Here is a 16090-nt window from a genome sequence, read left to right as displayed (position 1 = left end):
AAAAACATGACCAGGTAAAGCTGTCCATGTGCTCGTCAGGGACGCCCTTGTTTCTTTCGATTATGGGCCAAGTTCTGCCTTCGCTACGCCTCTGATACGCCCCCTTGAACTTTAGCCGTCCCTGCGACGGAAAGCAGTTGGGGACGTCCAAAATCGGCTTTCGATTATACCGATTTGGACGACCCTGTGAGAAGGACGCCCATCTTCCAATTTGTGTCAAAAGATGGGCGTCCTTCTCTTTTGAAAATGAGTCCGAAAGTCATTATCATTGATTTAGGATAGAGTTTCAGTCCGTTTTTGTGGAGACACAAGTTCCAATAAATACAATCTGTGTTGTGTTTGAATAGGAATGACTACTTTTGAATTTGGACATTACTTTGTCTCTCCTGTGGAGATATTTTTAATTGTATTGACTGGATAATATCTAGGCATGAGAATTTACATGAGCCATAGGGCTGGTGAATGTGATTGCACCTTAAATTTAAACATGTTTTCTGCCATTTACTCTAATATTCTGTGCAGGGCAACTACTTTTCTTTATAGAATAGCACTGTTTACCCTTTTATATTAAGCACCCCATAGAAATATATAGGTGTCTCGACCATTAGCGAGTGCTAATTTTTCGCATGCGCTAAAAATGCTAGTGCACCTTCAGCATGGCTTAGTAAACAGGGCCCTAAGTTTAAAGTTTTTTATGTTAGTCTTTAGGGCTTTACATAATGATGCTCCATTGACCATAGCACGGAGTTTGAAATTTTACCGTCCCTAAAGGGATTTGAGATCACAAGATCAGTGTCTTTTAGGTGTTCCTTTTTTGGCAACTTCATCTTGAGCAAGATTGTTCACACATATTTTTTATAGCTGGACCAACTATGTGGAACACCCTTCTTTTGGAAATGCGACAAATAACTTCATTATTAATGTTTAAAAAACAGCTAAAATATATTTGTTTCTTGAGGCATTTTACTAAAGAGGTATTTTATTGAAGAGTTTAATTAAGTCGCATGTAGGGTTATTAGATATTGCATGTTTTGTAATATTGCATGTTATGGTTTATGAGTGTTAGTTGAAACCTGCTTATAGGAGTTGGATAAAAATTTGATAAGTAGATAAATAATGATGACACAGTTACAAAATCTGTGCAATCTCCCATATTCTAAACAGGAGACAGGAGAGGTTCCGAGGGATTGGAGAATGGCGGAGGTGGTCCCTCTTCACAAAAGTGGGGATAGGGAAGAAGCTGGAAACTACAGGCCAGTAAGCCTCACTTCGGTTATTGGAAAAGTAATGGAAGCCATGCTGAAGGAAAGGATAGTGATTTCCTGGAAGCCAATAAGTTGCAAGATCCGAGACAACATGGTTTCACCAAAGGGAAGTCGTGCCAAACGAATCTCATTGAATTCTTTGACTGGGTGACGGGAGAATTAAATCAAGGACATGCTATGGACGTCATCTACTTAGATTTCAGCAAGGCTTTTGACACGGTACCCCACAGGAGGCTCTTGAATAAACTAGAAGGGCTGAAGATAGGACCCGAAGTGGTGAACTGGATTAGGAACTGGTTGACGGGCAGACGCCAGAGGGTGGTAGTGAATGGAGTTTGCTCGGAGGAGGGAAAGGTGAGTAGTGGAGTGCCTCAGGGATCGGTGCTGGGGCCCATTCTGTTCAATATATTTGTGAGTGACATTGCCGAAGGGTTACAAGGTAAAGTTTGCCTTTTTGCGGATGACACCAAGATTTGCAACAGAGTGGACACCCCGGAGGGAGTGGAAAACATGAAAAAAGATCTGAAGAAGCTGGAAAAATGGTCTAACGTTTGGCAATTAAAATTCAATGCGAAGAAATGCAAAGTGATGCACTTAGGGAGTAGATATCCAAGGGAGGCGTATGTGTTAGGTGGGGAGAGCCTGAAAGACACGGACGGGGAGAGGGATCTTGGGGTGATAGTATCTGAGGACCTAAAGGCCATGAAACAGTGCGACAAGGCGGTGGCCGTAGCGAGAAGGTTGCTAGGCTGTATAGAGAGAGGTGTGACCAGCAGAAAAAAGGAGGTTTTAATGCCCCTGTATAAGACGTTGGTGAGGCCCCACCTGGAGTATTGTGTTCAGTTTTGGAGGCCGTACCTTGCGAAGGATGTTAAAAAAATGGAAGCGGTACAAAGAAAAGCTACGAGGATGGTATGGGAGTTGGTATGGGAGGAAAGGAGGAACAGGGGTGATATTATACAGACGTTCAAATATTTGAAAGGTATTAATCCGCAAACGAATCTTTTCCGGAGATGGGAAGGCGGTAGAACGAGAGGACATGAAATGAGATTGAAGGGGGGCAGACTCAGGAATGATGTCAGGAAGTATTTCTTCATGGAGAGGGTGGTGAACGCTTGGAATGCCCTCCCGCGGGAGGTGGTGGAGATGAAAACGGTAACGGAATTCAAGCATGCGTGGGACAGGCATAAAGGAATCCTGTGCAGAAGGAATGGATCCACAGAAGCTTAGCTGAAATTGGGTGGCGGGGGGAAGAGGGGTTGGTGGTTGAGAGGCTAGGATGGGGGAGGGCAGACTTATACGGGGTCTGTGCCGGAGCCGGTGATGGGAGGCGGGACTGGTGGTTGGGAGGCGGGAAATACTGCTGCACAGACTTATACGGTCTGTGCCCTGAAAAAGACAGGTACAAATCAAGGTAAGGTATACACATATGAGTTTATCGTGGGCAGACTGGATGGACCGTGCAGGTCTTTTTCTGCCGTCATCTACTACTATGTTAAAGATATCTTTAACATATAAAATTATAATTGCAGGGGAACTTGGTATTAATGCTGATATACCACTACATATGTCCAAACTGCTGTGTATACTGATTCAAGTGGCCATAAAATTGATTTGTCAAAATTGGAAATACTTTACGAAGTTAACTCATGAAATATGGTGGAACTCAGTATGTTTAATTGCTAAATATGAAAAAGTTGCAGCAGAGTAATGTGGTTCCCTTATTGCATTTAACAAGATTTGGTCTCCAGTGATCAATTATTCATCCAGTTAATAACAATAAATTAATGTACGGGTACTATTCATATATATGCATTACTTTATAACATTTGATATGATTGCATAATCAAAAAACTGCTTGCTTTTATACATGGATATTGTTACGTGTATAGTCAGAGTACATTGACCTATTTGTTAATCTGTTATTAGTCATTGGTACTAAATTGTTTTATTATTGTATATTGTGGGAAAAATCAATAAAAATTGATTGAAGAAAATCTGTACACACTGCAGAGGTAAGAAGCAGCCATTTCCTACATCATGTGTGAACATCTCCTTTACTGTTACACACACTGACAGAAAGGGAGATTTAAAAAACACACAATGCCAGATTTATTTCCAGTTGCCCCCCCCCCCCCCCCCCGACCCTTCAAATGGACCTGGTGATCCCTTCCACCCCTCCAACCCTACTAATAGCTTGATGCCCCCACCGCCTGAAACCTTGACCCAAAATTGACTGAGGCAGCCCAGGTGAGCTTCTCTCCTACAGCTTTTCAACCCTTCTTATGCACCTATAAGTTAGGAATCAAGAGTGATGCCTACTCACTCCTGCCTCCACTCCACCATTTTGAAAAATGGTAGCAACTCATTTCATGCACTGCATCCAAGGAGGTTTAATGACAGGAGATGGCATGACATCAAAAAGCTGAAGCCTGTTCCCCCAGCAACCACTATCTTGGTATGTCCAAAACAATCAGCTGCTGCATCCATGTTGTTGTTGTGCATTGTTTTATCACAGTTATATTTAAAACAGGCTGGCTTGTGCAGCACAAGGATGTACACAGAGGAGAAACATATGGGAAGCTTTCAAATAAATAAAAAAAGCTGTCAGAGCACATATGGAGCTGTGAAAGGCTTCCAAGAGGAAGAAGTTTCTGTGTACAAGACAATGAGCAGAGTTGTGGAGAAAGAGGAAGACAGAAACTTGCCAGTCAATATTCAGTCCGCACCACAAGCGATTTAACCAGGCAAGAGCATTTCCTGCTCAGTTAAATTGCTTTGCATCAAGCAGTTGCAGTTGCTCACCACAATTGACTTTTAAGGAGTACAAGAATGCTGCAGGAGAGTTCAGGAGAATAGCCCAACAAAAAAAATAATTTTTAAAGGTTTACTAAGAGGATTCGAGAGAATCCCGAGGATCTCACAGTATCCTTCATTTACCTTTTGCCGCTTTGGAGTACTGACAAATCATTAATCCTCCCCTCTTTACAGACCCCTTGAAAACTCCCCAACCACCCCCCCCCCCCCACTCCCCTTACATTCCCCTCTCCTGATCCCTTCCTAACAGAGAGAATGCAAAATCTAGTAGTTATAATAAAACAATATAAACCTCACAAGTTTGCTATTGTTTACAATAGTGTTTACTATTGTTTTGGACACACCAATATGGCAGCAATCTTCGCCTACTGGCTTCAGCCCAGATAATGGGCCAGATATGCTCATGCCGTCTCCTGTCATTAAACCTCCTTGGCTACGTCCTAGTACAGTTCCTGAACTTCCTGTCCATGGAAAGAGGCCTATCTCCTGTGCATTTACACCTGGGAAGTATTTAAATGTTGAACTCTTGCTTGCCCGGTGAGCATCAATGCAGATTAAGTACATTTAAGAGTTTATAGTTGGGTCAAGATTGGGGCCAGTTTACATTGGGAGGATGACTGGCACAGCAATCTACTCACAGACTACTCTCCTCACTTCCAATAAATCAAAAGTTGGATTTCTTAAAGGCATAACTATATACAGGTAGAGATTGTAGATAAAGTTTCAATTATAGGTTCTGTTAGGTTTCTTAAGAACACTCTGGAGTGCAGGAGAAGGTGAATGTACTTTTGCCACTTTTGATAGAGCTCTAGTTACTTCATACAATGTCTGGCAATAAGGGCAGTTTGCATTGCTGTTGTTGATGGGAAGCTATTGAATAGATTTTTTGTTTTTTTGGTATGTTGAATTGCGCTGTACTTTTTGGTAGAGCTGTGTGTTGCTATTTCTGCTCTATACTTGTTTGGTGGAGTTGTTAGTCTGGGAATGTCATTCAAAGTAACAAACAAACAAAAAAAGTGTTAGAAACAATAATATCTGTAAATCAAACAAGAAAAACTGTTTCTTATGCAAATATGGAGGACCACCCAATACCTGCTCATTCACTAACGGCAAAGAAAAGGGGAGAAAAAAGACCTCAGACCAATACTTATTTATTTTATTTTATGGCATTTGTATCCCACATTATCCCACCTCTTTGCAGGCTCAATGTGGCTTACATTTCGTCATGGATACTGGAAATAGCATTGAATATACATTTGGTTTACAGAGGGTTTTGTGTTACATGGTAGTAAGATAGATGAGGGCGTTAGAGCAGAAAGACATTATAAAACATTATAAGACAGTCTGGAAGTTTTAAGACTATACAGTTACACATGTTGAATTATACAGTTACACATGTAACAGTTACACATGTAACTGGAGCTTAGGGCACACAGACTATAGCAAGGAAATACCATCATTGGTCAGAAAAAAAAATTCCACCTTAAGTAAATACATGACAGTACTTTAACATATTGAAAAAAATAAAAAAAAAACATACTAATGGCAAGGAACCTCCATGAAAGGATGCTAGGGTACATACAAAGAGGAATGACCAGCAGGAAAAAGGAGGTGATAATGCCCTTGTATAAGTCTCTGGTGAGGCCCCATTTGGAGTACTGTGTGCAGTTCTGGAGACCGCACCTACGGAAAGATATAAACAGGATGGAGTCGGTCCAGAGGGCAGCTACAAAATTAGTAAGCGGTCTTGAACACATAAAATATAGGGACAGGCTTATGAACCACAACATGTATACGCTGGAAGAGAGGAGGGAGAGAGGAGACATGATAGAGACGTTTAAATATCTCAAGGGCATTTATGTACAGGAAATGAGCCTTTTTCAAGTGAAGAAGAACTCTGGAATAGGATGAAGTTAAGAGGGAACAGGCTCAAGAGTAATCTAAAAAAGTATTATTTCACGGAAAGGGTGGTGAAGGCGTGGAATGGACTCCCGGTGGAGGCTGTGGAATCAAGAATTGTCAGAATTTAAAAAGGCATGGGAAAAGCATGTGCGACCGCTTAGGAAAAGGAAGCGTTTGGGGTTACAAAGGATGGGCAGACTGGATGGGCCATATGGCCCTTATCTTCCATCATGTTTCTTTGTCTATGTTTCTAAAAGAATCCAGAACAGCTCCATGTGCAGTCTCTGTGCTCAGACAATATATACTATTTTCTGTTTCAATTTGTGTTTTATATGCTGCCAGCTCTCCCAAAGGATTCAAAGCAGGGGCATAGACAGACTTCGGCGGGAGGGGGGGTCCAGAGCCCGAGATGAGGGGACACATTTTAGCCCCCCCCCCAGTGCCGCCGACCCCCTGCCACTTTTGACCCCCAACCAGAACCCGCCGCCCCTCCCCCATCCATTTTGACCCCTCCTCCTACCGCTGCTAACCTTCCCCCGCCACCACTAGGTACCTTTGCTGGCGGGGTTCCCAACCCCCGCCAGCCGAAGTCCCCTTCAGTGTCGGTCTCCGAGTCCAGCGCATTCAGTGATCTGGATTCTGTTTCTCTGAGTCCTGACGTCCTGCACATAGGGACATGCAGAACTCACAGAAACAGAATCCAGATCAGCAAAGTGTGGGGGACCGGCGCTGAAGAGGACTTCAGCTGGTGGGGGTTGGGGACCCCTGCCAGCAAAGGTACCTGATGGCGGCGGCGGTGGGAGTCGAATGTGGTGGGGGAGGGTTGGCAGCGGGGGGCTGAAAACAGGGGGGGCCAGGGCCAAATCTGCGGGGGCCCATGCCCCCATCTAGCTACGCCCCTGATTCAAAGCAGTTCATAAGATGAAAAGAAGTAACCTCCTAGTGTTAGCACATGACAGCCACTAGCGCAGCTTAGTAAACAGCGGGATAAATTTATTTGTTTGGTATGTCAAATCTGAATCTAAAATAACCCCAAATACTTTGTACTGATTATCAGTTTTTAATTCTTCACATGTAGAAAGCTCAAGATCTTTGCATAAACTTCTATTGGTGTCTCCATACCGCAGGATTTTCATTTTTTTTGTTTATTTAATTCTAAACAATGGTCAGACGCCCATCTATCTATAACTGAAATATAGTAAGTCAAAGAAACCAATGTATCTTCTAGACGTTCAAAAGCAGGACACAACAAAAAATATCATCGGCGTAAAATAAGGCTGTGATATACGAACCTTCAAAAAAAGACAGGCTAGTGAGCTTAAATCTATGTTGAATAAAATTGAAGAATGCGGGGAACCCTTAGGGACCCGCATCCCAGATTCCAATATGATAAAATGTTATTCTTCCCTTTTTACTACTACTACTACTACTTAACATTTCTAGAGCACTACAAGGGTTACGCAGCGCTGTACAGTTTCACAAAAAAAGGACAGTCCCTGCTCAAAGCAGCTTACAATCTAAAGGATGAAATGCCAAGTTGGGGCAGTCTAGATATCCTGAATGGAGGTATAGCGGTTATGTGCCGAAGGCGACGTTGAAGAGGTGGGCTTTGAGTGAGGATTTGAAGATGGGCAGGGAGGGGGCTTGGCGTATGGGTTCAGGGAGTTTATTCCAAGCATAGGGTGAGGCGAGGCAGAAAGGGCGGAGCCTGGAGTTGGCGGTGGTGGAGAAGGGTACTGAGAGGAGGGATTTGACCTGAGAGCGAAGGTTTCGAGTAGGAACGTAAGGGGAGATGAGGGTAGAGAGGTAGTGAGGGGCTGCAGATCGAGTGCATTTGTAGGTAAGTAGGAGAAGCTTGAATTGTTATTCTTCCCTTTTTACACAATAAGACCTGTTTTGTTTTTTTTTAATTACTCAAACCAGCACAAGACTGACCCTGCTATTCCTAGTTCACTGAACAGTATACTTGACTCAATCAAGCTGAATTCTCAAGGTTCACCATCATCAGCTGTTACCTGCAAACAGCTCAGCTCTCCAAGACTATATTCTGCTCAGAGAACTGTGGATTCACTCCCCTACTGGGATTCCCTTTTTTTTGCAAACCTGCTACATCAGGGGAAATATTCCACTGCTCCCTGATCATTTCTATGTGCAATGTTTTGCATAACTATGGGTGCTTTATGTTCAAACAAGTTCTGCACACAAGCTGTGTGAAAAATTTACAATGACTTGACCTCACAACTGCAATAAAAGCCATGGATGACAGTACTAGCTATTAAACCCAGATGCAAAGAAGTGTGCACGCCTCTTTCCTTTTTGCTCACCCCTCCTTTTTTAATGGGGGGGGGGAGAGATTAAAGTCAGGCCTGAGGAAACATAAAAAGTTAGCATGTTCTTCTGTGGTCAGCATTAGAGAGAATTTCATTCTCTTTACTGTGAGCTTGAAGGACATGTGACTTTTTCTGGCTTTATTGAGGGGGATGGGTAAAAAAAAGTACAGCGGCAGACAATGAGTTGCTGAAAGGGAGGTGTTCTGGAGCGAACAGTAATGTGCTGGACATTTTTCTGTGCAGAAATATTATTGTATCTTATGCTATTGATGTTTATGCATGAAATAAACCTTGTGCAAAGTTACAATTTTCCCAGTACCAACAGTACTTATTCACAGAATAGTATTTCAGCACTGTGCATATTTAGTACGTACAACACAGAATGCCAATAACTTCACTGGGCAAATCTATAATGGTGCACCTGCATTTCCATGATGTACATAAGTACTGCCACACTGGGACAAACCAAAGGTCCATTGAGCCCAGCATCCTGTTTCCAACAGTGGCCAATCCAGGTCACAAATACCTGGCAAGATCCCAAAAAAGCTTATCCCAGAAATAAGCAGTGGATTTTCCCCAAGTCAATTTAATAATGGTCTAGGCATGTTTCCTTTAGGAACCGTCCAGACCCTTTTTTAAACCCTGCTAAGCTAAACACCTTTATCACATTCTCCAGCAATGCATTCCAGAGTTTAATTACATGTTGAGTGAAGAAACATTTTCTCCGATTCGTATTAAATTTACTACTTTGTAGCTTCATTGCATGCCCCTAGTCCTAGTATTTTTGGAAACAGTAAACAAACGATTCACGTCTACCCGTTCCACTCCACTCATTATTTTATAGACCTCTATCATATCTCCCCTCAGCCGTCTCTTCTCCTAGCTGAAGAGCCCTAGACGCTTTAGCCTTTCCTCATAGGGAAGTCATCCCATTCCCTTTATCATTTTCGTCACCCTTCTCTGTACCTTTTCTAATTCCAATATATCTTTTTTGAATGTGTAAACGTGAGACAAAGTGCCACTTATGCGTGCAAGTGCCCTGCACTAACTGCCCGATAGTCAGCTAGCAGTGCGTTTAGGGACCCTTTTACTAAAGGGTTGCTGTGCACCGACCCAATGCAGTTGCCGGCAGTAGTTCCGCCTCGAACGCGCACCATTTCCGGCGCTACGGAAATATATCCATAATTTCTCTCATGGTGTTAACCCACTGGTAATTGGGCAGTGCTGTATGGTGCCTGGTTATCGCCGGGTTACTGCAGGAGCCCTTACCACCACCTCAATGGATGATGGTGAGTGCCCCTCCCCCCACACGGCCAAGCTGTAAGAATAATCTTACCACATGGCCATGTATTTTTAGGGGTGTTTTACCCTATGTGGCACATGGCAAAAATGGCCTGTACCGCTACTGCAGGGCCCTATTTACCACAACTTGGTAAAATGACCCCTTAATTACATGGAGTGGAGGAGTGGCCTAGTGGTTAGAGCACCAGTCTTGACATCCAGATGTGGCTGGTTTAAATCCCACTGCTGCTCCTTGTGATCTTGGGCAAGTCACTTAACCCTCCATTGCCTCAGGTACAAACTTGGATTGTGAGCCCTCCTGGGACAGAGAAATATCCAGAGTACCTGCGTATAACTCACCTTGACCTACTACTGAAGAAAAAAAAGGTGTGAACAAAATCTAAATAAAGATAAAAGAGTGAGGCAAATCAGGCAAAGAATAAATAAGAAAGTGGGGCATAAAACCAAGACATGTATACACCTTCCTCCTCCCTAGAAACACTCCATCTCTCTTTCAACCCTTACAAATGGCTTCCAAGAAAAAGTCCTCTCTTTTTACTGTGACCTTTGGGGGGGGGGGGGGGGGAATGTCAGTCTTTGCACTTAGGAGCAAAGTAATAAATGGGGAAGCTATTATGCCAGATGAAGAACAAATACTTAAGCGTGAATCACTAGCCAGAGCAGAAAAAAAAGGGCCGTGAGACCGCAAAAACAAGCCTGCAAAAAAGAGAAGAGGAAAAGGCAACAGTACTTGAGCAATACAGCTAAAACGGTGGAGGACACACATCAAAATGAAAGCCAGTGCATGCCAAAAAAAAAAAGAACACTTCTGCAAGCAAAAATTGGTGCCAAAAACCTGACATCCCCTTGCTAAAAATGCACCCTTCTGATGGATCTCAGCATGGGGGGGGGGGGGGGGGGGACGAACAAAACCGCAGCTTCAATAAAAAAATAAATCGGAGAAGCCAACCTTTCAGGCTGCTGCTTTGATAATACAATACAGGGGAGAAGCTGAACAAAGGATGCTGCCTTTGTTACCCGTGCTAGAGGGAGGAAGGGGGAGCCCGGAGTCCCACACGGCATTAAAGGTCTGGGTGGGAGGAGCCTTCGTGTGTCAGTCAAGCGACAACCCCCTATGACTTTGTTAATGAAAGTGTGGAACTGGGTTTACAGGCTGCAGGGAGAAGTGCAGCGAAGAGACTGGAGAGCGTGTAACACTTTGACTTCCGTGCTGTAGCTGCAGCAGATCTATCTGTTCTTTTAAGTTTTCCCCCAGTTCTGTCCTCTTATTTCATTTTTACTTGCGGGGCCAAAACGGGAAAGAAAGGATCCGGCATGCGAAGAGATTTACAGAGGACTTTGGTCAGTTGTTTTTTTTTTTTTTTTTTTTTTTTTTGCAACAAGGTCCCAGCTCCGGAGCTGCTTTACTGAATGAAATAACTTCAAATTGAAATTCAATTTGTGTGTGATGCGCGGAAATTAAAAGGTGGAGGTCGGGCAACTTTCTCTTTGCCCCGCTGGCTGCCAACGCAAGGAGTTTATGATGGAGCTCGCGAGAAAGTGCATCTTCCTTTCGACTTTGATCTGCTCGGTAGGTACCTCACAACACGCCTCAAGACACCTCGTGCTTGTTCTACACCAGCTTTTGAGACCAGCCTAGCAAGAAACATTTCTGCATGTGGAAAGTTTATTTTCATTTGGGTTTATATCGATGCATAAAACGTGTGTGTCATAAGAATGTTATACCGTGAGCTGGAAGGTGTATTTACTGTCGCTCAGCTGTTAGTGTGGGTGATCTGGTGAATAAAACGTGTACGTTTCAGCATTGGTCTGTAACTTACCTGCCGAGCCGTACTAAACCTGCTGTAGATCTTGTTTCATGTTCTAGGACGACTTGATTAACTTATTCTATTGAGGGAGAATGGCATATGCGCTTTGATTGCAGCAATTACTGCTAAGATACACGTTCCCCTTACCTGGATCAGATATCTATAGATAGATAATAAATTATATAGATAGATAGATAGATAGATATAGATATACATACACAAAATAGATATTAGCAACTAGTCTTTCTGTTTAATCCTCTGTTTCTTGAACAGTTGGGATCTGGCAAGTTTACTTCGCAGGCTTTCAGTAACAATTAATTTGATTGAGGGCTTCACTGAACCTGGCTTTTTACCTATTCTCTATCTGGGGGGAAATGAAGGCTTTGGCAAATATGGCTTAGGAGGGCATTTGCGTTTACCTCTTTCCCCTCCTTTTTCGTGAAGCTCATTGTTAATGTTGTGTACCGGGTGGGTTGATAAGCTAGAGCTTGCTCGGACTTGTTGAAGTGCTCACAGACATGAATGAAAGTCTGATCTGCTTTCCATACAGCCGGTTACCAACATTATCCCTATTCAGTAACTGATGGCAAGTCGCAGCAGGGACATGAAAAGCTATCAGCAACATGAAAGAGGGCGGGAAAACAAACAGATAAAGCTGTGATATATAGCCTGGAAACAGGTGACTTGATCATTATACACCTATACTGTGTGTGTCTGTGTGTATGTATGGATTTATGTAGAGATAGAGATTGATATCTAACACACAGTAGATGCAATTATATATTTTTATCATGATAAACAGACATAGTATTAGTGTTTATAATTCTATAAACTAGTCACCCACATTGACATGCCCCTTGCATACCTTGGCTTAAAATGCTTTACTGCCGGACACTCTCAGGCATCCTGCATAAATTCCTAATCTGTGCACGCAATCTGCACACTAAAAACATTTTTTTTTGCACAGAGGGGGTGTATCTGTGGGGGTGGAGAGTGGGCATTTCTGCTCTAATCAGTGCAGCTACATTACCGCGTGCTAACTGGTTCCAGCAGGATTACCATGTGAGCCTTTAACATTAATGTGCTAATTTTTTAAATGGCTGAGTGCTAATGGTGACAGCACATGGCCATTAATGAAAAATATGGAATTTTTTTAAAATACTGCAGTAACAATGGCCTTAGCATGTGCTAAGGCCACTTTTTAGTAAAAACACCCTTACATAACATGTAGGTGTAAGGGAGGCATGCATATAAGTAGGGCTCCCATTTATACATGTAGCTGACAAAATACTGTAAATTACACAAACCCCTATTCAAACAAACCCTCACAAAGAACAAACATATTCTGGTCGCCGCATCTCAAGAAAGATATAGTGGAATTGGAGAAGGTGCAGCGAAGGGCGACTAAAATGATAACGGGGATGGGACGACTTCCCTATGAAGAAAGACTAAGGAGGCTAGGGCTTTTCAGCTTGGAGAAGAGACAGCTGAGGAGAGACATGATAGAGGTATAACATAGTAACATAGTAGATGACAGCAGAAAAAGACCCGCACGGTCCCTCCAGTCTGCCCAACAAGATTTGTACCTAGATTTGTACCTGTCTTTTTCAGGGCTCAGACCGTATAAGTCTGCCCAGCACTATTCCCCACCTCCCCACCACCAACCCCGCCTCCCACCACCGGCTCCACCACCCAATTTTGGCTAAGCTTCTGAGGATCCATTCCTTCTGCACAGGATTCCTTTATGTATATCCCACGCATGCTTGAATTCCGTTACCGTTTTCTTCTCCATCACCTCCCACGGGAGGGCATGATAGAGGTATATAAAATAATGAGTGGAGTGGAACAGGTGGATGTGAAGCGTCTGCTCACGCTTTCCAAAAATACTAGGACTAGGGGGTGTGCGATGAAACTACAGTGTAGTAAATTTAAAACAAATCGGAGAAAATGTTTCTTCACCCAACGCATAATTAAACTCTGGAATTCGTTGCCGGAGAACGTGGTGAAGGTGGTTAACTTGGCAGAGTTTAAAAAGGGGTTAGACAGTTTCCTAAAGGACAAGTCCATAAACCGCTACTAAATGGACTTGGGAAAAATCCACAATTCCGGGAATAACATGTATAGAATGTTTGTACGTTTGGGAAGCTTGCCAGGTGCCCTTGGCCTGGATTGGCTGCTGTCGTGGACAGGATGCTGGGCTCGATGGACCCTTGGTCTTTTCCCAGTGAGGCATTACTTATGTACTTATGTACATATCTCAAACAACTAATTATTACCTGAATTGGTTATTACTCTAATTACCATTAACTTTCTCTCATGTACAATTTCTCATAATAAATTTTCTAAATGCTTATTTATTTGTTTAGATTTTGCTCACACTTTCTTGAGTAGTAGCTCAAGGTGAGTTACATTCAGGTACACTGGGTGTTTCTCTGTTTCTGGAGGGCTCACAATCTAAGTGTCTATGCCTGAGACAATGGGGGGTTAAGTGACTTACCCAAGGTCACAAGGTGCAGCAGTGGGATTTGAACCAACCACCTCTGGATATCAACACCAGTGTTCTAACCACTAGGCCACTCCTCCATAGGTTATCCCAGTATGTTTATGATACTGTCTTGTAAAATTAGATTCCTACAACAAATTACTTTCTTATGCATTGTTACGTATCCTATACTGTTTACTGTAAGCTACATTGAACTCAAAATTGTTTGGGCTAATGTGGGATATAAATGTCACAAATAAATAAATAAATAAATAATAGAAACAGAGGAAAATGTAGGCAGATGAATACCATAAACATCTCTCCAGGCTGCCCATCCATGCCATCTATTCTCCCTATCGCTCCCTTAGACATTATATGTATTTGTCCCAAGGTTTCTTGAATTCAGAGACTGTTTTCGTCTCCACCACTTCCACTGGGAGGCCATTCCATGAATTCACCACTCTTTCTGTGAAGTATTTTCTCAGGTTACTTCTGAATCTATCTCCTCTCTCCCACCTTTCTTCCACAGTATACATATTGAGATCTTTGAGTCTGTCCCCATACGCTTTATGACAAAGACCACTGACTATTTTAGTAGCCGCCCTCTGGACTGACTCCAACCTCTTTATATCTTCTTGAAGGCGTGATCTCCAGAACCGTACACAATTTTCTAAATGAGGTCTCACCAGAGTCTTATGCAGGGACAGCACCACCTCCTTTTTCCTACTGGCCATTCCTCTCCCTATACACCCAAGCATACTTCTAGCTTTTGCCACCACTGTTTCTACCTGTTTGGCCATCTTAAGATCACATATGATCACACCCAAGTCCTGCTCCTCTTCCATGCACAAAATTTCTTCACCCCCTAAACTGTTCCATTCCCTCAGATTTTTGCAGCCCAAATGCGTGACCCTATATTTTTGAAATCCAAGCCGCCAAATTCCAATCCATTTCTCTAGATTCACTAAGAACTTTCTAATGTTATCCACACCATCAGGAGTGTCTACCCTACTTCAGATTTTTGTATCACCCACAAGGAGTCAAACCAACCCAGACAGCCCTTCAGGAATATCGCTTACAAAAATGTTAAGAACCGGTCCAAGAACTGAACCTTGTGACACACCACTGATAAGATCCTTTTCCTCAGAATGAGCTCCATTTACCACTACCCTCTGTCACCTTCCACTCAACCAGTTCCTAACCCAGTCAGTCACTTTATGGTCCATACCAATGGCATTTGGTTTATGTATTAGTAGTCTACGTGGATGGTGTCAAAGGATTTGCTAAAATCTAAATACACCACATTTTTAGCACTGTCCCTCAATTCAACACTCTGGTTACTTAGTCAAAGACATTTGTCTGACAAGATCTGCCTCTAGTGAAACCATGATGCATCCACTGGATTACACAGACTGTTTTAAAAGCATTTCCATTAAGTTACTTACCACAGAAGTCAGACTTATTGGCCTGTAGTTGCCAAACTGTTCCTTACTTCCACTTTTGTGGAGAGGAACCACACCTGCTCTCCTCCAGTCCTCCGGGACCACTCTCGACTCTAGAGAAGCATTGAAAAGGTTAGCCAGTGGAGCTGGTAGAACTTCCCTACGTTCCTTCAGTACCCTCCAGCCCCGTTGCTTTGTCCACCTTTTGTGTAGCCAGCCCTTCACAAACACAGTCCTCTAAAAGTCATTCAGGGACTACCACCCCTCCAGTCCTATTGTGTTTGTTTTCTGTGTTCCTGCTCCTGGTCCTTCAGTTGTGAACACAGAACAGAAATATTTGTTAAGCAATGTCACCGTATCTTTATCAGCTTCTACATATTTCTTCCCTTCACCTTTGAGTCTCACAGTGCCACTTTTGCACTTCCTCCTATCACTAACATATCTAAAAATATCCTCCCCCCTCCCCCCCATTTACTGTATCGGCCATTTTTTTTCTTTCATTTGCATCTTTGCTTTCCTGACTATGCTACCAATTTCTCTGAGCTTTTCCAGATATTGTTGCCTGTCTTCCTCTTTCTGTGATCTCATGTAGTTTATAAAGGCTAACCTCTTTTTCCTTACCTTTTCAGCTACTACTTTTGAGAACCAAAGTGACATTTTCCGCTTACTTTTAAGCTGAGTGGAGGAGTGGCCTAGTGGTTAGGGTGGTGGACTTTGGTCCTGAGGAATTGAGTTCAATTCC

At 42.9% G+C, this 16090-nt stretch overlaps 1 protein-coding gene across 1 annotated transcript in view; it reads left to right on the top strand.

Moving 5' to 3' along the window:
* The first annotated feature begins 10701 nt into the window (after nucleotides 1-10701).
* VIPR1 (vasoactive intestinal peptide receptor 1) overlaps nucleotides 10702-16090 on the top strand; it is a 598917-nt gene continuing 593528 nt past the window's right edge. Inside the window, exon 1 of the mRNA XM_030197713.1 lies at nucleotides 10702-11186. Coding sequence (XP_030053573.1) covers nucleotides 11136-11186 — 51 coding nt within the window. The 5' untranslated portion in view covers nucleotides 10702-11135. The remainder of the gene's footprint in view (nucleotides 11187-16090) is intronic.

The sequence above is a fragment of the Microcaecilia unicolor genome, chromosome 1 (assembly GCF_901765095.1).
Source record: "Microcaecilia unicolor chromosome 1, aMicUni1.1, whole genome shotgun sequence".
Taxonomy (NCBI): Eukaryota; Metazoa; Chordata; class Amphibia; order Gymnophiona; family Siphonopidae; genus Microcaecilia; species Microcaecilia unicolor.
Note: the sequence above shows the minus strand (reverse complement) of the source record. Positions and strands in the feature narration are given on the sequence as shown.